Raw genomic sequence first — 27,358 nt, forward strand, 5'->3', positions numbered from 1 at the left:
TGGAAAAGGCAAGATTCCCCACTCTAAGGATCCCCCTGCAAGCCATCTGCAATAAGCCAAGCTTTACCTACCCCCACTGACAACTGATGACCACGTCCCACCTGAAGGGCTGCCTCGTGCCACTGCAGCAGTAGATGCTTCCCCAGGTGCATTATGAGATACAAATTCTAAGCCACTTGAAATTGTACCCCTACCAGTAGAGACTCTGTGACCTCGAGGGTGCCGTTGAGCCTTTGGAGACATCCGTGGAGGCCCTGAGGGGAAAAAAAGACAACCCCACACAATAAGTGCTTGATGTTCACCACGGAAAACTCAAATGCATCTCTTAAAAATTGCATTTCATCTTAAAACTCTCAATAAAATCGAGCAATTCTATATCCCAAAAAGGCCAAGGCATTGGTTCAGCCAGGCTGCCAAGCTCATCACCTCCCCAGGGCAGCTCCTGGGTGCTCAGAGGTTTTATCAGCACTGAAACAGGTGTGCAAGGTCTGGATTTAAAATATTTCAATCCAAGCATCCACCACTGCCAAGCCACAAAGGTCAGTGGTGCAGCTGCCCCTGGATAAGCACAGTTCCAGGCTATCAAACAATTTTTCCAGAAAATAAAGAATTCCCGGGGTTTTTGTCAGGTGCTCAGTGATCCCAACCATTTATAGTCACCCCTGGCTGACCAATGCTCTTGGGGAATTTCAGCAGAGCATTCTCTGCAGCCAGGCTCAATTGCCTGCAGCAGGTCACAATTCATTTACAAGTCAGCAAAAACTGCAACTAAACAAGGGATTGTTATCCCAAGGTTCAAGTCATGCATGTTTAACACCAGAAGCCAAAGTCATAAGTGAATACAGGAATTCTGCACAGCTGCCACACCATGGTTATGCTCAAATCTAAGCAGCAATACAATTATAACATACTAATAAACATTTTCTTTACAGGATTAGACTCAAATGTTGATATTCAAGAGGAAAAACCGTGTGTGAACAGAATCTGGCTGATTACAGCTCCTTTTTAACACAGGTCAGTAACAGGGTCAAGTTCAGATAATGGCTTTTAGGTTTCAGAAAAACTTCTAAAATACCAAGTACCTTTCCTGGTTACATAAATCTTTAAATGTCAGCCTCTATTTTAACCATGAATCTCAAGTCCACTTCAATGCAAATTTCACACAGGTGAATATTTTAAACACACATTTCCCAGTTCACTGCATGCCTGACAAACCAACCACAAGCGCTATGAAATAATTCAGTTTGCAGGTGGATTCTCAGTTCCTTACTCCACAAAAACCCCACAATAAATGGACAGTAGGCCAGACAGATGTGGCTGCCCCCCAATTTTTGGTCAGGAGCATTTCCCAGTGTTCCTGCTGAGTCTCAGGGATCATTCCTCTCTCTCCCATGGCTCCAGTGAGCACCCACTGCAGGTCTCCAGGGAGCTCTGTACAATCACTTTGCATTTTTTAGGCTTGCTACACCATGTTGTGCAGGGTTTAAATGCACTTGAAATAAAAATAATAAACCGTGTTCCTTACTGCACCCTCCCAGGACAAATTTAGTTGGGGTAATTCTGCCCACAGCTACCAAAGACTCACAGGTCAGCCTTTCTCTGCATGTTATTTACTGCAAGGGAGCTGATTTAGATCCTAAATTAAAATTTCCTACAAATTCACCTTTAAAGCAGCTCATCCTACCTACCTCATTCTACAGTTCACTTCTCTGAATACAGCATTTTTATTCTCATGATTACCATTAGTTGTTTACAAGAGGTGATTCAATGATTTAGTTATGTGTTTTGTGGAATAATTGTGTTAAAATTGGTATTTTATATAGATTGGCCTTTTATATAAATTGGTATTTTTTATAAATTGGTATTTTATTTAAATGGTATTTTATATAAATTGGTATTTTATACAAATTGGTATTTTATACAAATTGGTATTTTATTTAAATTGGTATTTTATACAAATTGGTATTTTATTTAAATTGTATTTTATATAAATTGTATTTTATATAAATTGGTATTTTATGTAAATTGGTATTTTATACAAATTGATAGTCCTAAAAATGCTCCCTAGTTATCAGGTTATCAGGTTATCAGGTTATCACGTTATCAGGTCCTGCATGTTGCTGTTGGTTAATTTAAGACACTGAGCAGCGTTTACAAAGCTGAGTTTAATTTCATACCAAAACTCGGGAAATTTCACAGCTTTCTTTCGTTTTTGTAAAGCTCTTCAAATCAAACAAACAGGAAAAAAAAAACAAAACAAAACAAAACAAAACAACAAACCACCAACCAAACCAACAAAACAAAAGGTTAATAGAAATAGTCTGATAAACTAAAGTTAAACACAAATTATAGGTTAAGTAATGAAGAGAAAAAAAAAACAACAAAACAACAAAAAAAAATGAAAACAACTTGTCAATAACAACTCACGGAGGAGTTAAACAAAGACGAAACAAAAAATAAAATTAAAAAAAAAAAATAAAAAAAATTAAAAAAAACCATGAAAACAAATCGTGGTATATTTGTACCTTCTGAAGACATGCGTTTAGGCATAGTAGAGACAGGAGCTGGAGAACCATGAGCAGAGGGGTGAGACGGGGGCCTGGAGGGCCGCGAGGGGGGCCTGGAGGGCGGCCGTGTAGGGGTGGCTGCCCGAGGTGGAAGAGAGTTGGGACCTGACTGGTAGCGAGAAGGTGGGCGAGAGGAAGGAGATGGGCAAGGCGATGGCCAGGCAACACCTGACAGAACAAATGATATGAAGGAAAGTATAAAAACTAAAGAAAAAAAAAATTATGGGGGTGGGGGGGGTGGGGGGGGGGGTTTGGGGGAAGGCAACAGAAATTTAAAAAAAAAAAAAAAAAAAAAAAGTAAAATATGACAAAATGATTTTTTTTTTTTTTTGTTTTTTTTTTTTTTTTTCAGTGGTTTAACCCTTTGGGGATGGATTGAGGTGGTAATTAAGGAGATAAAAGTTGGGTCTGCCTTGGTTTTTGGGGTCAAATTGGAGTTGTGAATTGTCACAGGCTCCCCAAAGGGTTAATTAGGATCTACAAACACTACTAAGGAACAGACAGCAAAGTTGGATCTGTTAGCCTGGCATACCAATGCTCCACAGCACCCAGCACTCCACAAGGTCCTTAACAGCTACCAGAGGGGCTCAAACAGCTGTTCACAAACAGTACTGACCACACAAACTGCTACTGTCAAACCAAATGATGAGTAAATATCCATCCAGGAGCTGGATCTTTACAAAAACCAAATGATGAGTAAATATCCATCCAGGAGCTGGATCTTTACAAAAACCAAATGATGAGTAAATATCCATCCAGGAGCTGGATCTTTACAAAAACCAGCGGTGTTCAGTGTCTGAATGTTGACATTTGTGCCTTTATCACTTATCTGAGGTATTGATGGAGGATTTTAATCTAGGATATAGGGCTCATGGTTTTCAAAGCAGAATTAACTGAATTTACAAGCCATTCTGAATATTTTAGGTCTATGATGTTGATTCAGCAGAGGAATAGGGTGAGAGAAACCACAAATACTACAGACAAATTTCAAGGTTAGCATTGTTTGGGCAAGGCTCAGTTTGTCCATCCTTTACAGAGCTGACTCTGGCTTTAGAAAGGAAGTCTCACTTACCTTTGGATGCTTCTCAGACTCCCTCTCCAGACAGATCACTTGAGTATTATACATTTTTCATTTATTCACAGCAATTTATTATAAGAGCATTTTTAAATTCTACAAAGAATGCCTTGAGGACAGGCCACTGCTAAAACCCATCTCCAGAAATGTTTTTTGGCTTCTGGGACACCAATTGCTGCCATGCAGTGCCTGGTTAGAAATACCTCCCATGTGTCCAGCAGAAAATACTCAAATATGGAGGGAAGGCTTTGGATTCATTTTCTCTAACACTGTTCTTGTTTTTCCCCTCCCATTTTCATCAAGGCAAGCAAGTTTATTATTTTACTCTTTATTCTTTTCCAGAAAGGAGGAGAAGCTTCCTCCTGCCACTGCCTTTCACCAGGTGTCAGCACTGCTGCTCCTCCACCCAGAGCTTTGCAGTGCTGGTGCAGTTTTTCATCTTTAAAACCACACAGTGCACCATCATCTAAGACAAAGGTGTTTGAGGAGGAAGATAAATGACATTTCTGCTCTGCAAAGCCACAGGCAGAGCAGTGCAACGAGGGCTCCTTTGTGAGTTAAGCCCAAATCCAACTCACAACCTCTGTGTTAAATGATGAATGCTAGCCTGGTTTATGGAATACACAAACCAATCCCAATTTGAACACAAAATGAGGTGATTTTCTGCAGTTTTATGGGTACATACACTCAGATTTCAGATACTTGCCTCCGTTAACTACTCTCTGATCTGCTCCAGAGTTAGGGCTGAATTCTGAAGTGTGGGATCCAGACCTTGAGATGGGTGGGCCTGATCCAGACTGGCCCATCCTCGGTGAGTTTTGTCTTCCACTTCCCCAGGACAGGACATCTCTGTTCCTCTGTCCAGGTGGAATGTATTTATTTTCTCTGAAACACACCAAATTTCTATCAGCGTTGAGACACAACTGAGAGGCAACAAAAAGCTCCCCATTTTCTCTCTTTTTCTCCCATCAAGCCAAGGGGAAAAGTCTAAATAGTATCAGATGTTGACCCAAGAGTCACCTCATGAATTGGCTTTTGACAGTGGCCACACAGTCCATTTTATGAGCCCACAGCACTGAAGGATTAACAGTAATGCCTGAAATTCTCCAGGACACACCAAAACCACTGCCCCTTCCTGGAATTTGGGACAAATTCACCACGGTGACAGGTCAGAATGGGCAAGTTTGTTTCACTACAGAGATAATACAGGGCCAGCCAGAGGTGTCCAAGTCAGCCTGAGTGCCAAAAGCAGCACAGGATTGTTTACACAAGGCTCCAAACCTAATCAAGCCTGCTGAAAAAGCCCAGTATCAATCAGCAAACTGCTACAGCACCAAAATACCTCCATAATTTAAATAAAAATACCATTCATAGTGTACTCAAGTACCTAGTGTTCACACCATGTCCTTCTCTTTCATTAGCATTTCTCTGAACAGCAGTATATTTTTCTTCTTCTGTCCTTTCATCATTTTCCAAGGCAACCCGAGCTTTGTATTGGGCACTTGATTCAATTTCCTCTGCTAATTGAGTTGCTCTGGCTTCCCGCTTTAAAAACTCTTCTGAATTATCTCTTTCTAATGGCACCCTAAAAAGACAATGGAAAGGAAAAGAATCTCTGAAATGCATTCAAAAGCACAAAGGAGTTACAAAAATCACACAGTGTTAGTTCTAACCGAGTCAGAGGGGAAAAAAAAAAAATCTTGCTCCTAAGCCAGTAGACTTGCTGTCTGTTTTTTAATACAAAATTCCTGGGCTGGTTTGATATTATGGACAAATTCGGGGTCATTTACCTGCCTAGAGAGCTGAGGACAGGGTGTAGAACTTTTCCACAGGGTTTGTAAAATCCCCAGCCCCTAAAGCTGTGCAAAGGCTCCAACTTTTAACATGGTTGAGAACATCAGGAATAAAAAGCCTCAGACTGCTGTTTACATAAGAAACTACTCCAAGAGCCCAAATTTGAATTTTTTTTTGAGCTGTTTACACATTGCCAGCAGACACAATCCTAGTGAAACCAGAGACTGACATCCTTACTGCTTTGGTAATTCCAGCCATAGAATTTCAGCTCTCCCAGTTCTGAAGAACTGCAGAAAAGATGGATGCAACACTTCAGAGCACAGGACCAGGAATTCCTGACTCATCTGTGAGTGCCAGGACCTCAATCCCATCCTTTCCATGTCTCTCTCTACGGCAGGCAATGGAATATGGCAAAAATCATCCCATAGGAAAGCCACCAAGTCAAAATTCAATACATGAGCACTGAAACACTGAAAAACCCAACCAGGGATGGGATCATACCTGGCACCTCCTTCTGTGCCCATTTTTGGGGTTTACCTGTCCTAATGTTTGTGTAAGGTTTTAAAAATCAAATTTTTTCCCTGATTTTAACTTCAAGTTGCAAAAAATTGTTCCAGCGACCTTACTCAGAATAAGCTACATAAAAATACAGAACAGAGCTGAGGCTTGGGCATTACAGAATCACTACTGCCCATATTTTGAATAATATAAAGAAGAAAAACAAAGAAAGTGGGTGGAGATCCAAGCCAGGTATAGAATAATGCATGCAAAGCTGCTCAAGTGTTGGTGGCAGAACGAGGAAAACAAGTGGCTTTGCCAGATTCCAATCCAGCACTCAGCCACTGCAGCACAAGATTTCCCCCACATTTTTGGCCAGTCAAAACATTTACTGGCCTTATCAATGGTAACTGCAGGAATATTTAATAAAATCCTTCAGCATAAAGCTTTGGCTCAAATAAGATTTACATGAATGCAAACCTGGTCCCAGGCACCTCTGTTAATAAAGGAGAACAGCCAATAATCCTCATTTATTTCAAGTGAGTGCAAAAAATGAAGGGATGTATGGCAACCTAAAGAGGCAGGGAATGATTTCATGTTTTCTACCAGGGCATTAAAGATGAGAGGAAGGGGATGGACAGGATGACATTGTTCAGAACCCTGGAGATGATCAATACATTTGCTGGAACACAAAGTTGTACCTTGATGCAGTTTGACAAACTCTACCTGCTACTGCTTAGCTCTAGGAAGAGAAAATCAAACAAGAAACCCTTCAGCTGCACATCTAAGCATTTCATGGAAAATCAGCAAAAGAGCTTCCCAGTTTAGCAGACTGATATGCAAAGCAAGTTGCTTGACTAGAGGGGGGAAAATGGAATTAATTTAAAGCCACCTTCATGTTTTTAATCTGTTTCCATTAATATCCAGAAAGCAGAAAGATGGAAGACTAAAGTTCAAAAGTACAAAAAGTACTTAGAGCAGTGAAGGGAAGGAAAGAACAGCTTCCCCAGGATTCAAACATAAGCTGATTAGGATACTTTGATTATCACCCTGTTACAGGTCCATTTGCACAAAACACAGAAATCACATTGTTGAACCACATTGTAGAGAAGTGCATACACACACACAGAAAAAAAAAAATCAAAATATTCACTGCTATTCCTTGATATTGAAAAAATAGATTTCTGCTTTGGGGGTTAAAAGAGTGGGGAAATGCTGAAGCCATTTCACAATGGCTGTGAACATCTGCAGTCCATTTGTGTTGCAGTTGCAGTGAACATTAGAGCTGCAGGCTCTGGGGAATAAATCACTGCCAGAGTAGCCAGAGCAGCCTTTATACTACTTCTATATTCCAGTTGTTATTATATTTAACTAAAACTTCAGTTTAGAGCTGGACAAGTCTGCTAAACAAGCACACAACCCCCACCCTGGTTATCAGCAGCTTTTCAGCATTTCCAGGATCTTCCAGATCAATTGTCTCAATAAAATCAGGGTTCAGCCAAACTGCTCTGCTAGGTTAAACAAAAAGCTGGAGGTATAGCAGCTACATACAGATTAATTCACAGCTTTCCACCCTGTTCCTGGAAGGTTCTGCAAGAAACAAGCCTTATTGCATGGCTAAATTCAGAAAACTCTGCAATGGCAATGAGCTGTGCCCATTTAAGGGAATATATAAAGATTTCTACATCTAACTATTCACAGAAAGCTGGCAAGGTTTCTTAAGCACCATTCATTCATTGCTTTTGCAGTTATTTGATTCCACAACTTCAGAAACTATGCAAAAGGAGCTGCAGAATATAAAGTTTGTCAAACCAGGGAGAACATTCAATACAAATCTAATAACAAAATATTTTGGAACTTACGTATAAGAAGATAAACTGCTGTCATAAGTTGACACTACACCATAATTTTCTTCATTGTAACGAAACATGTCATTGGGATCCCATCCATTAGACTAGAAGAAAATGATGCTTGTTTTTCAAAATGACACTGGAAACACATTCCCTTCAAATGAAGGGCTGATGGCAGAAGTTGAACCTTCTGCCCTTTTTCCTGGGCCTATGAATTCACTGTCCAGATAACAAAGTTATTAATGCCACAGTTGATTTCAGGGAGCTTTGTTCATCAGCTGCACAGATTCTACCTTCAAAATTCCTTTTTTTTTTGTTGTGAGTCTTTGTATTGTTTTTATGATTTTTAAGTACATTTTGCTAGACTACTGGCTAGCAAGACATACATACATTAATATCTTTTTTGCCTTTTCCAAAAAGTGCAAATTAACACTTGTGAAACTTTTCAAAAGCACTGATGGAATTACCTGAGAGGCACCACAGGCAGAAGACTCCTGTTGATCTGCACAACTCCCCCACTTCAGTAAAATTGCTATCACAGCACTCAAGCACAACAATAAATGCTTTGAATATTTTATAAAAGCACTGAGAGTACTGAGTATTCCAATAAATCTCAGCTCTACAGTATGGACACCCAAAGCTGACAGGAGAATTGTTCTACCCATAGTTAATATGCTCTTATCAGTAACATTGTCTCCTTGAACACGCTGCAGGCTGGACACCTGGCTACAAGAATTTCTGCTTGAGGAAAAGCTGACTGCTGTGATAGATGAGGAGATGGCATCTGAGGCCATATTCTCCATCTAATGATTCATAATCTGAGTCTGTCCCTGTGCTTGGGTCAGGCTTCCATCAATTCTCTCCCTCTGCAGCCCAGGGACACTGAGCTGAGCACATCTCCCCATCATTTCCAAGTGCAATGACAGTCAGACAGCAAAGCTCTGATTAAACATCAATCACTTTGGGGCATTGCTGGATTTGGAGTCCTTAACTAAAGCTGCTCTTTGGCTCCTGGAGTCCAACACAGCTCTCACCACAGCAGCTGCCACTGCTCAGAATTTGCCAAAAGTGCCATTTGAAAGGCAGCTATTCTCAGCCAGATCGCTCCAAAGGGCTGTGGCAGCTGCTGGCAAAGACTGAACATCCACCAGCACAATGCAGGACAGCAATTCTGCTCCTCCAAAGCTCATTAGTAGATTAAAATTAAGGAATTATTTCAAGGCATATCCAGGGAAACAGCTCATTTTGTACTGCTGGCCAGAGACGATCAAAGCATCACTCACGACATCGGTCTCCAGCGCCTCCAGCTCCTCGGAGGCCGTGTTCTCTCCTCCATCCCAAGGCTCCAGATCCTTCTCCTTGTGCTCTCCATTCACTTTAGCACTGATGGCTGAATCAGTAAAAGCATCTGCAACAGAAATGGGGAGGGTTGGTGTCCGGTTTTCGGCTGTTTGGAGGGCCTGGAAAGGCCCGGGGTGGCCTTGGGGCAGCCGCGTATCAAAGGACGAGAAGAGGCTTCAGTTCTTTTCTCGGTCTCGGTGTTTATTAATTGTTTATCTAAAAGATTTTCTCTCGGCCCGACAGAGCTCTGCTCAGCAGCCAGCCATGAGCACACTCCCTGCCCTCCGGGCGGTCACCTATCTTTATACCCAAAGTTACGTGTACAATATTTATCATTTTTCCCCAATACCTTTTATTGCCCGGTGCACTTTCAGTAATGACCAATCCCAAAGTGCCACCATCACCACAGAAGATGGAGGAGAAGAAGAAGAAGAAGAAGGACAGGACACGCCCCAATTCCTCCATCTTACTTCTCTAAACCCCCCTGTACAGAAATCCTAAACCCTGTGTTTCACTCTCTAATTAACTCATCCCTTCACCATTCACCCCGGTGAAACCCTCCTATCCTCATACAGGTGCCGTCTCCTGTGTAGGATCAAAGTCCAGCCACCAGACACTTCTCGAACATTCCAGGACTCCCGAGCCCCCCAAGGGTGCTCTCGGTGACACCTCAGTCCTGAGGTGCTGAGATCCCACAGGTTGGGACCAGTGACACCAGTTTGGGTAAGTTTGCACACTGGTTTGGAGCTGAGGAACAGCCCAAACACAGCTGGATCACAGGCACAACATCATCACTGCCCTTCTCCTGCAGCTGCTGGGCATCAGAGATGCGCCTACTCCAGATTAAAGTCCACACTAACTTCTCCCATATCAGAAAATAGAATTATTTTCAGTTATTTCAAAGTGTTTTCTATGATTACATGTATATTTGGGAGAGAAAAAGAGAAACAAAGACAACACAAGGATCCCTATTCTTCTAGAAAACCAAAGACTTGTATAAAATTCTTTTCCAACCAGCCCACACAACTGCACACCACAATGGTGTGCAAATATCAAAAAAACAGGAAAGAATTCCCTAAATGGGCAAAATGCAATTTGCCTTTCAAATATCCAAATTTCTTCTATTTCCACAACTCCTCAACACACCAACAGGGCAATTATCCATCAGCTTGGTGCTCCCATTTCCTGTGACATGAACACAGGGGTTTCCTCTCCTGCCAGAGTTTTTCCAAGCAGCAGCTTATCCAAATCACACAAAAAAAATCAGAAACACTCTATATTTTGTTCTCAACAACATAAGAGAATAAATAACCAGTAAGGTTTTTTTATGGTTTATAAAAATTATAAAAACATCAAAAAATAAAGATCACAAACATTTATTTTGACTTGTTCATGTTTCATTCAAGCCAGACTTAAAAAGGAATAATATCAGAGTATTTCAATTGCTGTAAAAATATATCTAAAGCCATTCACTAAGCTTTTGTATTTGTAAGCAACTGGATCTCAGAACTACATAAAGAACTTTAAAAAATCAAATAAGCTTGTTGTAAGCTCATAAATAAATAAATCAGCCTAAAATAAATAAGTCTTCAATCCAGAATTTCCTATCATCATTTTGCTGATAAAATAAGGAGCAAACATTGCAGACCTTTAGAAAAGATGAAATCAAACCACCAGGCAGTGCCAGATAAGGAAAAACGTGGCCTAAATTAACTTCTGGCAAGATCTAAAAATCTGCCTGAAAAAAAAAGAAAATGAACTTTAAAGCTATTATGAAAAGAATTCCCAACATAAGAAGTTGGCCAGTGATGTAACAGCTTTTACACAATCACTGAAGATGTTTTACAGAGAGACTGCTGATACTGCTTTTATTCCTGTTTTACCCAATCTCACAGCGAAATTCTGCACATAAATTGGATAAAAATTCACTGTGCTTGATCTCTCTAATAACAGCCAGCACTATCCCATGAAATGCTCACACAAACAGCTTTTAAAATATACTTTATTATAATATATACTATATATATGTGTATTCAAATGTCATCTGAAACTCCACAGGAACACAGTGCTATAACTCATAGTTAAGTACTAGCTAAAGAGGATATTTTTAAGAATTTTTAAAAATGTAAACTCTGCATTTACCTTATCAATACCCCATGGCTTAGCTCAGATAAACCAGTGCTGTTCCTGCCCCAAACATCATTAATTCCATGTTTTATTTTTGCTCAGGCTGGGACATTTCACACCAAACCCAAGTTGGAGGCTGTTTGTGTCTTTTAGGAAACTGAAATTTGTTTTGCATCTCTGGGAATGGAGGGAGCTCCTCTCCAGTGAGATTAGATAAATATGAATTAGGAGCCTGATGGCAGCACCTGATGAAGGCAATCTGTTTTTCAGAAGGGTGTTTCCTTAATTTCTATTAAATTCCTCCAGGCAAACTCCACACAACTGTGCCATTTTGGATACTGTGAATAAAATACCAGCTTAACAAGACTCATCCACTCAACCCACTAATTTTCTTATTTAAACAGCCACATAAACATTCAGAAGAGCTGTTATTGTAATGATACAGATGGAAAAAACACCCAAGTCAAAACAAAAACTCCACTATCAGCAAGTGCTGCAGGTCTGAGTAGGATGTGTGCGCTCACTGCTGAGCTTCCCAGTAAATTCAGGATATCACAGGGCTCAGGAAGCTCCACTGCTCTGAGTTCCTCTCTCATTTTACAATTAAAATCACAAGTGAGGCTTTGCCTGGTTAACCTCTACAACTCAAAGAAAACCCAAAGACAGGAGAAATTCAAGTTACAAAGGCATTTCCAGCCAGACAATGTGGTCTCAAGAGCATCCAGGCAAAGTTTAAATGCAGCAGGATGGTACCTCAAGGCACAGATCAGAATTTTCCTGCAACAAACAGCAGGGCAGGCACATGGGAGACCACAATTAAAAACCCAGCAAAGCCTCTCCCAAAATTAATCAGCAACAAACTTGAAAATGAATGTAAAAAACCTCTAAAAATAACAGTTTCCAAAACAAAAATGTGGCAATTAGGATGATTAATGAAGTAGAAGGTGAAGCATGAGCTGCTGCTGGAAGTGCTGACTGGCAGAGCAATAACTGACAAGACACTGCCCAGGCTCTCCCTTATCTGGTGCCTCTTATCTCTGAGCTGTTGAAGGAGCAGTTCACATGACACCTTGACAAGGCCAAATTTTTAATCAATCTCTTTTCTACATGGTAAAACCCGAGTTAAAGATCAAATGGGAGCTGGTGAAACAAGGGGCTGAGGCTGTAACACTCAATTAGCCCCCACTGCCTCTGTACCTGCTTAATGTGACATTTCCTAAGCTCAGGAGCTGGGTATCAAAGACCTTGTTTTAAAGCTTGGTAAAAAATCATTTTTCATGAATGGAAAAAAAATCCCAAGGAGAGCTCTATGCAATGGAAATTCATATTAAGGCAAATTAAAAATACACATTCTGCGAAAAACTCAGCTGGGGCAAATTCCTCAAGTGTGTGCTGCTAACTGAGTTAAAGCAAAAAGTGCCAGAGCAGAGCAATTAAGAGTCCGGGTTTAATTAATTTCAATGTCTAACATGCTTGTTTTCACAAACAGATTTTGGTGAAGAGCACAAATGTGCAATTAAGTGCCAGTCTGCAGCTGAAATGCCATTAAACCAATCAGTGCTACGTGCCAAAGGTGCTGATGGCACCCACTTGAAGCTTTGATCAAGGCAAAGTAAACTGAGGTTTCACCTTAAAGGTTTCAACAGCAAACTCTGATTTGTTTTGTAACTCCTTACTACTGATTTGAAACATTAAAACCAGTTAGCACCGGCTCTGCAGAGCCAACATTTCCTTCCTTTGTTCAGAAGATGCCTTCTGCTATTCCCCTTGCAACACTTTCTCTGGAAGGATGCCACTCTCAGAGCTAATTCAAGGAAAAACTTAAATAGCTAATTCTCTTCTGCCTTTCTCTTCATTGGGTTTGTAGTATTTTCCTCAGCATGCCAAAAAAACAATAAAAACATTGCAGAAGTCTTTTACTTTACCAGTAAGTTATGATGTTTGAATTGTCTTGTCTTTAAAGAGAAGCCAAGAAGGCAACTCCAAAGCCTGATTGAAATTTGAATCCCATGCAAACCAGCTCTGAGGACTGATCAGTGCTCAGGGCTCCCAGGAAACAATTCTGGTGTAGAATCAGGACAAACAGAACCTGATTCTGTTTGTCATCAATGAGGAGCCCAAATCTCCCAGCAGCAGCAGCAGCAGCAGGGTCTCAGCACTCAAAGGTGAAGCAGAAAGATGTGCTGATATTAATTAATGTACAGCCAAGGATTTCAGCCTGCACTGACAGTGGGGTTTTAGCTAAAATCATACAAAAATCAGTGTCAGCCCCTCTTTAGGAGCAGACAGAACAGTCTGGAAGGGGAATGATGGGTGTGACACAGCTTCAGCTGAGCTTTCCAGTGCGTGTTTCATTCACCAGCCTGCCTGTACTGCAGCAAACCCCAATCCCACAGAGAGAGACCCTCAGGTGATCCCTGCCTTCCCCTGGAAGCCAAACAAGCACCCCAGGAGCTGCAAGGGGTGTGCAGGCTGACAGAGCTGCACAAAGGCCCAGCCAACAGGGACACATTGATTTTTGCAACATCCACAGCCACAACACCCCTGTCTGTGCAGACCTACCAATTTCTCTCAATTTGTACAATCTGGGCAGAGCCCAGGCTTTGCCCAGGGGTGCCATGAAGGTGCAGAGTCATGCTTGGCACAAACCCCACTGTGCTGCTCCAGTCCCAGCCCAGGCCGGCAGTGCTGTCCCTCCCTGAGCTCTCTGGGGGGATTATCAGCTCTGCCCCAAAGCTGCAGGGCTGTGATAGCACTGGAGCTGCCTGGCAGCCTCTGGCACAGCCTTTTCACACACAACTCTGTTTTCCTTCTTCTGAAAGGAGATTCCATCCCATTCCCTTTCTCCCCACCTGCTGCTCTTCCCCATTCCCCTTCCAGGTTTCTTTTTCAGTCTCCAGAAAACATCTCTGCTCCTCAAACCCATTTACCCACATTCCTCCACAGCCCAGCAGGGAAAAAAAATACCAGAATAAAATCCACAGCTACTTATTGGGAGACCAGAATGCATTAAAATTTTCAAAACAGTATCTTCTGCAGAAATGTATTCAGTTCAAGGGCTCCACAAAATCTAGAAGTTTCCTACAGGCTAAGAAAGTACACAGAGAGAATCACAGAATATTCTGAGCTGGAAGGGACCCACAAGGATCATCAGACACCAGGTAAGCCTCCCAAAGGAGAGCTGATGAAAAGCTCTTTTATTTGACTATGATTTTAAAGCCTTTCCAAGCAAGTATTCCCAAATTCTCCTCACCTGTCTGTGAAAGCCACAAACCATTGAGGGTTAGATAATTCAAAAGTCTCTGTTCCTAGGTGAGTGCAACCAGAGCACCAAGCAGGGACAATCCCCAAAGCAAGGAGCACCAAGTCCTCAGGCAGGAGTTCAGAGCCAGTTTTTGGGTTTATTTACATTTATTTTCATGTTCCTAGTTCCTTCATGCACATTCCCAAACTCCCAACCTTTTGAATCCTTATTCCATTTCCCAGGAAGCAGAGAGCCCCTCATTGCTCTAATGTGAAGGTGTGATCAGAGACTGAGTTACACTTTCAAGTGTCATTTCCAGATAATGTGTTTTTGGGACAAAATGGAAAGCAGATTAATTCACCCACTCTGACTTATCAAGTTCTGCAGCCTTCCAGTTTATCATGCTCCAAGTTTTTTATGGCTTTATTTCAGCTCTCCAGTATTTAAGAGATTTAGACTCAGTCATTCAACCTAATAAAGTGAACTGAGGGACTGTTCAACCTGAAACAGTCATTTTCTTCTAGAAAATGTCCATTGAGCAATTATTCCTAGAAGCAGTAGCATATTCCTCATTCAGTCTGCTCAAAATCTATAAAGATTGGGTGAGGGAGAGCCCAGTTTGCATTTACATTAAAGTGATGTTCATACCAAACCCATTATAAAACAGCTCTCATGTAATTTAAATTCCAAGTCCCATCCAGAACCTGGAACTTATCTGCATTTCAATGCTGCATTTGCTCTGACATTATGCATCATCATCTGGGAAAAGCAAAAAATTCCTTGAAACAACAAACCTCTCATTCTGCAGCTTTAGATCAGGCAAGAACAGCTACAAACACAAGGTGAGGAGAGAAATTCTCATTAAATGTCCTCATCTCTAAGTCCCTGCTAATGGGAATAAAACCTGTGTTCCAATAACCACTGAGCTCCTGTGACAGTTGTTAATCAGCCTGTAAATGTACACAGAGACAATTTCACCCCATGCCATAAAAAAACTGTATTTCCTTTTATTCCTTATCCCAGAAAATCAGCAACATTAAGCAGAAAGACTCTGGAGATTTGCTGCCCAAAACCTGAGAAATCTGCAAAGGAATAGAACTGACTCATGAGCTCTCAGGTTCCAGAAGAATAATCAGGGCCTTGGAGGTCAGACATTAAAAGTATGAAGACTGCCTGCAAAATTGTTTGATTTGAACAGTTTCAAAGTCTTCAAGATTTTAAGATTTGTCTGTCACCTCTCTGTTTTGAAGAGCTTTACCTACAGGTCTATGAGGAGTAAAGGAAAAATTAAAACACAAATAGAGGATTTTAAAAGAATTTCTAGCTTTGTTGCCAGGAGTATTTATTGAATATTTCTCTGAAAGCATGTTTAGACACAAAAGTTACCTCAGTATAGACTCTTTATATCCTAACTCTGAGAAATTACCTTTTTCCAAAGAGTTTCTGTATTCAATGATTCTTGTATAACACTTAACAGAGAAATTTAGAATGACATTTCCAAAAATGTGTCTGCCTCCCATTGAATCTATAAAATATCTATAAAACCACTAAGGCTTTGCTTTCCAGACACCAAAACAGCTAGTCAAATATACATTTTTTAAAAATTTATGAATTTCTGATTTCACAAGGTGCTGAAGTTTTGTACTCTTTAAGAATTACAAATCCAAATATGAACTTCAGTATTTGGATCCTAAAGCATCTACTATGAAAAACTTTGAATTATAAACTTAAAACATTAAAAAAAAAAATTAAAACAAATATACCTCTTCTGGCATAATTGGTATCCATATCCTTAAAATGCACCATAACAAAGTCTGAAGACTTGAACAAGATACTCTCCAGGATGTCCTCCCTTTTTGGCCCCAAACTGGATTCTGCAGTTTTCCGATGAGCAGCATCGACCACTAAATCACACTGTGGGAAATCCAAACACAGGACACTGCTTTACTGCACAGTCATCCCCTCAAAAATGTGCAAAAACCAGGTTTTTACAATCTGCTTTAAATCTAGGCATGAACAGTAAAAATAATTCAGGGTAAATATTTAAATTTTTATTAAATGTTGGTTATTCGGAATTTTAACAACAGGGAAGAGTCAAAATGTCAAAAATTACCTTAGGACTGTAGGTTTTAAAAACTCCTTCATATATACCACCATTTTTCACCTGTACTTCACATTTGGATCCCTAGAATGCAAGAAAAATGAAAATATAACTTTCTACCAACGTGACAAATAACATTACAGTGATTTTCTAAAACATGTTCTTTACATAGGTCCAAAATGTAAAAATACAGCTCAATTTTTAGCCAATTTCCTCATTCAGCATCTGCCCATTTATAAACACACTGCTGTGCTCTGCAAATTCAAATAGCTGGGTGTGTATGGGCAGCTCTGAAGGGATTTAAGATACTCACTGGAGAATATTTGGGTCTCACAAGACTCTTGACCAGTTAAACACACAAAGGAGGTTTTGTGCAAACCCCAAATCTGTGCCTGTGTGGGTACAAATAAGGATAAAAGCTTATCCTGGCCTCAAGCAGATGTGGGACAGTCTGCCTTAATTCATTTTGCCATGTCAGGGCTTCCCTTAAAATCTTGGGAGAAAGGTTTCTAATCCCTATAAAATGGATATAATAAAATAAATTTTATTTATCCGTAACTTCTCTAAAGACATGAAATTCAAAATTCAACCAGTGCACCTAAGAAATCTGCTGTAGCTCTGCAAATCAGAGTTAAACCTTTCCAAGCCTAAAATTTCTGAGATCCTTTAAAGCTCAACCTTAGCAAAAAGTGTTTCAAGTTTAATATTCACTCTTTTATATCACAATTAGTGGATTAGTTAACAATTCCCTAGGAACTATTATTCCAAATATGAAGACTTACAACAACTGATGTGAGTATGTGAACCATTCTCATGTTTGCATAGATGCCATCAAAAGAAATCTGAAAAATAAGAAATCCATCATGAATATTGAAGAAATTCCAAAAGCCAGAGCACCCAACCCAACCTAAGCTTTCATCAGCACACAGAAAATCTCAGAAACTTTGGGTAAAAATCTTACTCAGGCAATGCACATGGAATGTTTATTATTAAATATATTTTTAAATATTAATATTAAGCATGTCAGGGGAGATTTTCAGAGGGTCCCTGACTTTTTTCTGACCAGACAAAGATCTAACACCCTCCCAAACAACCTAAAAATCCCAGGAGAGCCCCTAATGTCACTCCATTAAGGAAATTCTCTGGCTGGCTGGGTGCAGCTGATAGGCTCAGATTGGAGGGATGTCAGCAGGCCTTTGTTTTTAAACAAAAAAAAGCCCTGCTGGTTTTAAGAACCATCAAGAGAATGAAGCACTTGCAGAGCTGCAGAAGCAAAAAGGTGTTTTCAGGCCTGCTCAAGCTCATCCTTTCATCTCCCAGCCCTGATTACACACATTAAAGCCATCAAATTGTGGAGTGCTAAATTGCCACAAAGCCCATTATTAATTTAGTCCAAAGTAACTCAGTGCAGCAGCAGCAGGACCTGCACTCCTGCCTGGAGAGCTGGGCAGGTGTCCCCAGGCTGCTGGAGGACACATTCACCTCAGTGCAGCTGCTCTGTTGCAATACCTGCTACCTTTTTGTGTTGATGCTAAAATAACTCCTGGGATCTCCCATATTCTGAGTTTTTCAACTGAAATCATATTTTGAACAGTTTTCTGGGCTGAACAGACAAGTTTGGGGACAGCTCAAGCTCTCCTTGGGGGTGTTTAGTGTTTGCCTATGACCTTTTCCACCAATTTTACTTAAAGCTTCTTTAGTTTTTCTCAAGTGTCCTGGTATCTTCAATAAACATTTATGTAAGCAAACTGCAGTCCTTTTAAATCTTCCTGCTTCTGCTCCATTCTCCAAAATTAGGCATCTTTGAAAACCAGGCCAGCAACAAATTGGCAAATATTTGATTAGTGAAGTTCAAAGATTCACTCTTTCAATCAAGATCCATGAATTTAGCTCTGATAAAATGATGTTCTGCAAGTCAAGTCACATCTATGCTCCAGTAATGCACAACTAAAGCTGCACATTGGAGCTACTGAGAACAATGGCTCAGCAATTTTATAGTAAAGCTACACAAAGTAGTTATTTTTATTTCATTTAATGCTGCCTTACTGTCATCTGTTTAAGGGAGAAGCCAATGTCAGAATTTTCAGATAGGAACTAATTCAAAAAGCACTGCCTTAAGTTAAATGTTATTTATATTTACAGCTGTAATTGCAAGAAAATGCAGAATATTTATATTAGTGCAGTCAAAAGTTTTAGTGAACCTTCCCCCCCTTCACCCTCCCAGGAGACTTAAATGAATGTGAGATGCTACTCTTTAAAAAAATTGTATTTCACTCTCAAGTATCCACCCACCAAGGCAAAAAAGGAGAGAATATTCCAGTATCTGCCATTCTGCCAAGCTGTTTCCCCAGCCCTGCACTGGCACAAAGAGCAGAAAGCACAAACTCACCGTGGGCTGAGGGGGTCCTTTGCCACTGCTGCGGCCTCTGCAATGAAACACACACATGGCAGGTGAGTAAAGAGCTGGAATTGCTCCATTTCCTACCCAAGAATCCCAAACCCACCCCAATTTAGGGCTGAGAATGGGTTTGGGAAAAGCAGCACTCCCAGAGAGCAGAGCCTGACAAGGACCCACTGGGTTTATCTCCAACCTGCTGACCTGTCAGCAGGCAGGGGGGTAAATAAATTAAAACCTGTCATAAATTAAAGGATAAAATGAAGAAAATACTAAGTCAGAGGAATAATAAAAGAATAATCCTGCAACTAAAGCAAATTCCAAATCTTTGTGGCACACAGAGGCAAGATCAGGCTCAAGCCCTACACAGCACAGGGTCCCTTCCTTGAGCCAGGAGGCTCCAAATGTTGTCCAAATGTGACAGATTTGGGCCACCCAAACAACTGACCCTGATGTCAGTGAGGTTTCACCTACAAAGCTCATTTCTAACTGCTCTCACAATAATTCTGTCCATTCCCCCAGAAATACCAGCTCCTCCTAGAGCCAGCCTGTCACTGTGCAGCACCCAGGACACCCTGACAAGGCTCAGTCTGTGCCCTCCACCCCAGCACCTGAGCCCCAAACCATCCCTGCAGCTAAAAAACTCCCCAACAGCTCCAATTCTTCAACTCCACTGGTGTGCCTTAATTCCTCCCTTGTACCAAGCAGTCCTAGTTTCAAATATTCCTTGTAGTGATTTAGATTTGTGTTATGACTTCAGGAGCGCTCACTGGAATGTGAGGCAAAAATAAATCTTCTGTTCTATTAAAAAAACTCCTCGATTTTTTTAAATAGACTCACCTTACTGACACACAACCATTTCAATAAAGACACCTGAAGAATCATGCCTGGTATTATCTAAACAACACTGAAATCTAAATCCAACTGGATGTCAGAGAATCATGGAATGGTGGAAAGGACCTTGAAGATCCATTTTCATCCCATGGGCAGGGACACCTTCCTCTAGAGCAGGCTGCTCAGAGCTCCTCAACACCTTCATTAGATGCCAACTGCACTGAAATGCTTTTAAAAACACCAAGCTGGGGCTGAATACACCCTACCCTCCAAAATAACAGGCCCTTATAAAAGAGAGCTCACAGGGTAGTCAAAAAATCAAAGGAACTTCTCTCAGTGAGCATAAATAACCCTTCAATAAATTCTGCCGAAATAAGCAAAGCCATCAGAGAGCCATGAAAGGCCTTAATGAGGAAAAAATGAAAAACCACTAAACTATCACCTGACTCATTTCCAACAAGCTTCTGCATCAGAACTGTGGGCTCAGAGCATCACACATGCTGAGGGCATTGGCTGATGGCAGAACTGCAGATTTGGGGTGCCCAGCAGGCATTTTCAGGATATTGCAGAGAGCTAATCTCACCCAAAAAAAAGCTCTAATGCAAATAACCTTTATTTAACTACCTTAACTTTCCATAGGGCAGCCTCACAATGTCAGGCTTGCTCTGGAGCAAATCTCACCATTTACCAAATCTGACATTTGTTAAATGGCCTCTGAGAGAAGTGAAGCTTTGTGAACATGGAACAGCATTTTTTGCATAATATTCAGACCCTTCTCTATGTGAAAGTCATTTCACCAGATGTGGAACCCCCACAGCCCAGTTGGATTTGTCTTTCTACTACAATCAAAAATCTGATCACCATGGTCACCCAGAACTTGGCCAAATTCAAACAATTTTACCAGTTCCATCTGCTGCCCTCACAGATTTTAGAAGTTCCTCCTTTTCCTCCATCAGCTATAGATCAAAAGTGAAAGAGTTTCGTGTCTTTGCAAGAGAAACCACTCCCATTTTTAGTGACAGAGTATTCTTAGACCTGAAAATAACTGGGTTGAAAGTTTGGAGTATTCCCTCTAAGCATCAACCAGAGTATTCCAGATTTTCCATCTCTTACCACATTTCCAAAATTACTGTTCCTACCCACACTTTTTCAAGAAATAAACTGATTGTGCACATCCACATCAGCAAGTCTACATCAGTCAAAAATTAAAGCAGAAATTCTCTGATCTACCAGGTCTCTTTATAGATTCTGACCTCTTATTTTCCAGCTACAACCGTTAATCAAAAACATTGGGAGAAAAAAAAAAAACCAACACATTCACCAAGATGAGAAAAGAAATATATTTACCAATCCTACCAATGCAACAATTTAGCCAAAACTGTATCTTCTGCTATAACCAAGGCCACCAACTTGAGTTTCATATTCCAATAGGTGAAGAATCAAGTTCAAAGTATCATTTGCCACATCTTTGATGCAACACATGAAAAAAACCCCTCAGGACCTTTACAAAAGGAGAAGGTAGATGGGTTTTGCCAGATGTTGAACATAATTTGGAACAGGAGAGTAACACAAAGAAATGGAGGTGGGAGAATCTAGGAAGGCTCAGTAGCAATTTAGCACTGCTACCTAAAACCCCATTTTCATTAGGGTAAATATGGCAAAATTTAGAAAATAATTCATTTTGCATTGCAGATACATGGTTAAAGGTAAACCTAAGGGGAAGGCAGGACAGCCTGGCAAATCCAAGCTGGAAACCCTTTGCTTTGGGGTAGCAAAGTCACAAACTCAGGACAAAGTAACAACTGAGCAATTAAACTCAGTTTAATTAACCCCTTGGCTCCAGCACTTCCACCCCAAGAAGCAAAGTCTCCATCAGGGCCCAAAAGCTGCACTATAAATGTTTTTTTTTTTCCCAGCAGCAACTTGCACATTTTTTTCTATTTTTATGAGTATTTCCTCAGCATCCCTCACCTCCCTCTCTAATGTTTACATGCCAAGTGGAGTGTTTGGATAAGCAAAACAAGGTCACGCATTTGTATTTTCCCAGTTAATGCAAGGGAAACAAAGTCACTCCTGGATGGGAAAGAAAGTCTCCAGTTTTCTTTCCAGCAGCATCTGCACCTTGAAACTAAGAAATAAATGCAGCCAGGCTGCAATTAATGTCTGGAGCAGAAATGTAGCTACAAAGAGTTGAATTTAAAGTGGGAATGGATGGTTCTGGAGCACTGACTGACACTGCTGCAGCTTGGAAAGCAAATTTACAGGGTACTCTAAAGAACTTTAGTGCAGAGAGCTGGCAAAGCTTTTCTTCTAAGGGAGAAATCTGAAATGCAAGGTTTTATTTCATTGCAGTGTTTGGCTCTATAAAGTCAAATGAATCGAAGGTGTCAAGTGAAGATTATGCAAGAAGTCCTGCAGTTTTATTTTCTGTAGTTTTTTCCCCCAATATTGACATCAATAATGTCAATTCCTGTCTCCACACAGGGTGACAGCTCCTGCAGCATCTGGATATTGAACAACCTGACTCAAATCTGGCCCAGGGCACACCTGGAACCTCTTGATGGGCTGAGTCACTGGAGAACCTTCACAGACATGGCCGTGAATCAGTTGTTAAATTAAAAGTTACTCAAAACCAGGGATGTAAAACCACCCCAAAGTGCTCCCACAGTGATAAGGAAAGAGGCCTGCAGGTTAAGCAGTCACTCTGCTCAGCAGTTTAGCACATTTGCACTAAAACCCACACAAAGGTGTCAGAAGCAACTCAAAAACCTGGGGCTGGCACGTGTGAGATCTCCAGAACAGCCACTGCCCTGGAATTCCAGCACCTTGGCACTCAACATTCCCCTTCCCTTCCCTCTGAACAGGATGGCCACCATGCTCTCAAGAAAGGGATGTCAACGAAAAATGAAAATAAATTGAGAACTTTGTGACATTTTCTTTAAAAATTGAACAATGGGGTGGTTTCAGCTTTAGGTTTTTGATGAGAAAAAGCCATTTTTAAAGGGCAGTAACTCCATGTATTCTTCCCCAAGCCCAGTTAGGCAAGCAAGTTACCAAAATGAAAAATCCCTTCTGCCACAATTGTAACAAGACAAGAAACATCAAACCCTGACCCTAAGGTGTTTTGCCTTCAGATAAAATAACAATGGGGAAAAATGAACAAAAAAAGGGTGAAGATTGAGGAAGGCTGGGATAGATGCAACCTGCAGCCAGAGGACAGCAAACCCTCCTGTGCTTGCATAACAGCAAAACTCCAACACAGAAAGTGGATGTTAGATAATGTTCTGATAGCACAGGGAGCAAGTTTGGGAACCAAGTCTACATTTTCCCTAATTACAGCTTGCTGTGCTATTGGCATCTCCCCTGCAGCCCAAGCCCATCTGCCATAGTGCACATTAAACAAACCCAGCATCTCACTGAGGGCCTCTTTATCATAAAGGTATTAATCCTCCTTTTTTATCCCAAACACCTTCAAGGATGCCTTCATTTCTGATTTTTCCCTTTGTCTAAAAGCAATTAATAGGCTGGTAAAGAACACTGGTTGTTCACACAGGATTTTACCTTTTCTGATCTGAAATACAGATGTGCAGCAGTGTGAAGCCATGGAGAGCAGAGCTGACCCTTCCCTCATGAGCAGAGGTACAAGGACAAGTGCTCAGCCCAATTCTTCCAGCAACACACAAAATTAGGCCTAGGACAGTTAATTATCAATGAGTTTTCTGCCTAAACTAAGCTTTCAAAAGCAACTTAGCCATGAAAAGTAATTTTTGTTTTTTCTGCATGGGAATGTTAGTGCTGCAGGGAAACGAGTTGCTGGGCAGAAAGCTTGACATACACTGGAGATGTTAAGTTTTTATTCAAGAATATTGATACCAAGATGCAGGCCACCTAAATTTTCATTTTTCTGAACAGAAAAGCCATTCAGCTTATCATTCACGTGGCCAGATTTACAGCATGAACCATTTTTGAATTCGCACTCCCCAAAAGACCAAGGGCAGGTGCAGGGGAAGCTCTCTGAAGGTGCTCCATGGGGCTCCAGCAGTGTGATTTTACACACCCTCCATTCAGAAATAACTTGAAAAATTAAGAAAGAAAGAGCATCAACACCTCTGAGGCTTCATCAGTTGTTCAGCAGCCCCATCAGAACTCCCTAAGGAGTTCTGAAATGGAATTTATCCAATGGAACCAGAAAGGCAACACTGGTTGGAGAAATCCAGTGGCTTTAATCTTAAACTTGGGAGAGAATTTGAAGCCCACGTGCCCAGATCTATGGGGGCAAGTGGTTGCCATCAGGCTGAATTTCAGAAAATAAGCTGGAGGTTTTGTTGCCCTTCACGTTAACCTCTACAGTGCCACTGTGTGTTGGCAGGGACAGAGCCCAACAAACATCACGTCCCACCTAATGCCATATGCAAAAACTATTAAATGGGTGCTCTGAGCTGCTGAGGTATTGTTGTTGTTATTTATTTTGTCCTTTTCATACCATTCCAAAGCTCTTCCGCTTCCAGTTCCACTGGCTGGGAACAAAGTAAAACCCTATTTCCAGTGATGTCCAACAATGGGGCCACTGTAAATTCTGTTTTATTGCCAGTGCACAAAACCGAGTGGGAATAAACGTCCAGTTGAAGAGGAAGATGAATAAAACTCGAAATGAAACTGCTCTGAGTGACTGTGACCTTCAGAACTGTTAACGTCCTGCTCTGATCGTTTGTTATGACCCCCGCAGCCCCGGAAAAATCCACAGCACTACAGAGTTTATTATTTGAGGGAAAGAAAGGGGGAAAATGTGAGTGGATTTGCGTAGCTAATGATCTGAGAGCAGGAGCGGGATCAATCTTCCAGAGGCAGCGAGCGTGGGGCGGGGAGAGGGGGGGAGGCGAGGAGAGGGCTCAGCCTCTGCAAGATTCCTGCCCCAAAAATCCGGGAAAAAGCGAGGCCGCGCTCGGAGCCACCATCCAGCGGCGCGGCGCGGCGCGGCCCGCCTTCCCGCGAGAATTTTATTGCGATTTCCATTATTAAAAAAAAAAAATCAAATAAAAATACTAAAAAAAAAATTTTAAAAATATTACAAATAATAACGATCCCTAAATATTAAAATAAATTTTAAAATCTAAAAAATCACCACCCCCCCTCCTCCCACCCTCCACCCCGGGTGAGCCGAGGGCGCTGCGCCGCCATCGCGGGGCCGGATCGCCGCCCCCTTCCCCGCCCGGGCCGCCCCCCGGCCCCGCCGCCATCGCTCGCGGCCCTTCCCGCGCCGGCCCCGACACGTGCGGCCCGCGCCCCCCGCTCCCCCCGCTCCCTCCTCAGCAGGCGGGTCACGTCGGCCCGGGGGAAGCGGCGCCCCCCGCCCCGGGCCCCGCGGGGGGCCGAAATGGAGCCTCCGCGCCGTGCCCTCCCCGCGCCTGAAGGGCACCGGCCGCGGCCCGGCCTCGCCCCGGCACTGCGGAACCCCCTCGGCGGGGCCGCGAGCGCCGCGCCCGCCGCCATCGCGGCCCCCGCCCCGGCCCCGCCATGCTGCGGGCCCCGCGCCCCCCCTCCCCGGCCGCCGCCGCCCATGGAGGCCGGTGCGGGGCGAGGGCGGGGGGGAGGGGGGCGGGCGAGCGGCGCCCGCGCCGGGCCCGGGGCCGGAGCCGGGGCCGGTCCCGCGGCACTGCGCACCCACCTGCCCATGTTCTGCCTCCCCGCGGCTGACGGGAGGCCGGGGCCGCCGCCGCCGGGGGGCTTGCGGTTGTTGCCGGCGGGCTGCGCCGCCGCCGCCGCTTGCTTGAGGGACATGGCGAGGAGGGAGGGAGAGCGCCGGGGGTCGCGCCGGGCTGGGTGCGCTCGGCCGGTCCGCGCTGCGCTGGCGGGGCCGGGGCGCCGCTGGCTCGGCCGGTTGCTCCCAAACAGTGCGAGCGGGGCGGAGGGAGCGGAGCGCGGCGCGGAGGGATCCGCGGGGGGGGGGCGGGCGGCGGCCGGGCCGCGCCGCGGGGCGAGGGCAGCGCCGGGGCCGGGGGGCGCGGCGGCCACACCCGCGGGCTCGGGGCACCCCCGCGGGGCCGGTGGGGGGCGGCGGGGCTGCGGCGGCGGGCGCGGGGCGGGCGGCGGTGCGGACTCTTTACGGGAAGTCGGAGGGCGCGGCGGCGGTGCTGCGGCGGGTGAAGGGGCGGGGAGGGAGGGGGGGACACGTGAGGCGGCGGCGGCGCGGGACGGCGGCAGCGCCCGCCCGGCCCGGCCGTGAGGCCCCGGCAGGGTCGGGAGAGTCCCCGAGCCCAGCTCAGCCCCCTCCGAGCCCGCCGGTGACACCGGGCGGGCCGGCCCCGCACGGCCCCCGCGGGCTGCTCTCCCCGCGCTGCGCTCTCCGCAGGCCGCGGCCTGGTGGGGCCCGGCCGCGCTCGCCCCTCCCCGGGCCCCAGCGAGCGGCAGTGGGAGGGCGGCGGGCTCGGGCCGCAGCGCATCGTTCAAAAGAAACCAAGCGTCGAGAGACAACGAAATGGAGGAAAAATGGCCGAGCCCCGGCCGGCTGCGAAAGGCCGGTGGAGGACGCCAGGCCCCGATCCGCAGAGAGCCCGAAACATCGCTGCCCAACACATCCCTGCTCCTGGGGGAAAGCAAGATGGGGCCGGAGGATGGCTGCTTTCCCTGCAGTGCCCCTCCATCTTACAGATTTCGGAGCAGTCAGGGCTTCCCCTCGTAGTAAAGCAATTTAAATGTGCGTTGTGCTGATGGGTAAAATATTTAAGCTCGAGATGCCAGTTCTCCCCTCACTCCGTGTTGCCTGTCCACCAACAGCAGACTCCCTGCAGAAACCCAGGGTGCAGCGGTTGTGTGTGGAACCTGCTTGGTGCAGAGTGGGAATTTCACCAAACCCAAACCCATACACAGAAATAAAAGCCTGGTCTGTCCTATTAAAAAAAAAAATGCACATACAGGATTAGTAAGAGCAGATGCAACTTGAAAACCAAGAGCTAAATTGATTTATAGCCATGGTTACTCGAAATGCTCAGAGTTTAATCTATTCATAGAAATGCTCTAGAAATCCCACAGGATTCCAATGGAATAAAAAGGAGCCGTGCTCTTAGGCAGGCATTATTTATACACCTTGCTCCTAAAGCAACAGCTTTCCCATGCAGTTGGAAGAGTTGTGGGTGGCAGCACACAATGGTAAAAAGATAAAATATTGAACAGCTTTCTTAAATTAGCATTTTCCTTACATTTTACCTTTTAAACTGATTGTTTTGTTTTACCTCACAGGCCCAAGTAACCTTGTGGCTATCGCTTTATGAGCTAGATGATAGATACTACCCAAAATGGGCTCAGCATAAAGAATTTTCCCATTGAAAATACTCTTAACAGAGATAGTGATTTAAAGAAATTTCATTTTTTAATTCTTTCAATGAACTCATGAGATGCTTCACTATTTCACAGCCACAGACCTGAGTGAGAAGGACACTGAGGATTTCTGGAGCCCAAGAGTTTCTGTGGGAGACATCAGCACCTGCAAAGCCAAAGGTTACCCCTGGCACCAATTCTGGGAGCATTTTGTGTAA

At 43.3% G+C, this 27,358-nt stretch overlaps 1 protein-coding gene across 9 annotated transcripts in view; it reads right to left on the minus strand.

Annotated features, from left to right (window-relative positions):
• The window catches only part of ATXN2 (ataxin 2), a 50,784-nt gene extending 25,046 nt beyond the window's left edge, over positions 1-25,738 (minus strand). For 4 of the 9 annotated variants that reach the window (XM_064727302.1, XM_064727300.1, XM_064727299.1 and 1 more), the window contains exons 1-11: positions 25,492-25,737; positions 18,987-19,023; positions 17,380-17,439; positions 16,610-16,681; positions 16,260-16,410; positions 9,068-9,192; positions 7,797-7,888; positions 5,030-5,227; positions 4,349-4,527; positions 2,526-2,735; positions 72-254 (exon numbers count right to left, since the gene is read on the minus strand). In XM_064727302.1, the coding sequence (XP_064583372.1) occupies positions 72-254; positions 2,526-2,735; positions 4,349-4,527; positions 5,030-5,227; positions 7,797-7,888; positions 9,068-9,192; positions 16,260-16,410; positions 16,610-16,681; positions 17,380-17,439; positions 18,987-19,023; positions 25,492-25,604 (1,420 nt within the window). In that variant the 5' untranslated portion in view covers positions 25,605-25,737. Of the gene's footprint in view, positions 1-71; positions 255-2,525; positions 2,736-4,348; positions 4,528-5,029; positions 5,228-7,796; positions 7,889-9,067; positions 9,193-16,259; positions 16,411-16,609; positions 16,682-17,379; positions 17,440-18,986; positions 19,024-25,491 lie in introns of all 9 variants that reach the window. The other 5 variants (XM_064727304.1, XM_064727305.1, XM_064727303.1 and 2 more) reach the window with 5 other exon arrangements.
• Positions 25,739-27,358: the final 1,620 nt, after the last annotated feature.

This window comes from Zonotrichia leucophrys, chromosome 15, assembly GCF_028769735.1.
Source record: "Zonotrichia leucophrys gambelii isolate GWCS_2022_RI chromosome 15, RI_Zleu_2.0, whole genome shotgun sequence".
Classification (NCBI taxonomy): domain Eukaryota; kingdom Metazoa; phylum Chordata; class Aves; order Passeriformes; family Passerellidae; genus Zonotrichia; species Zonotrichia leucophrys.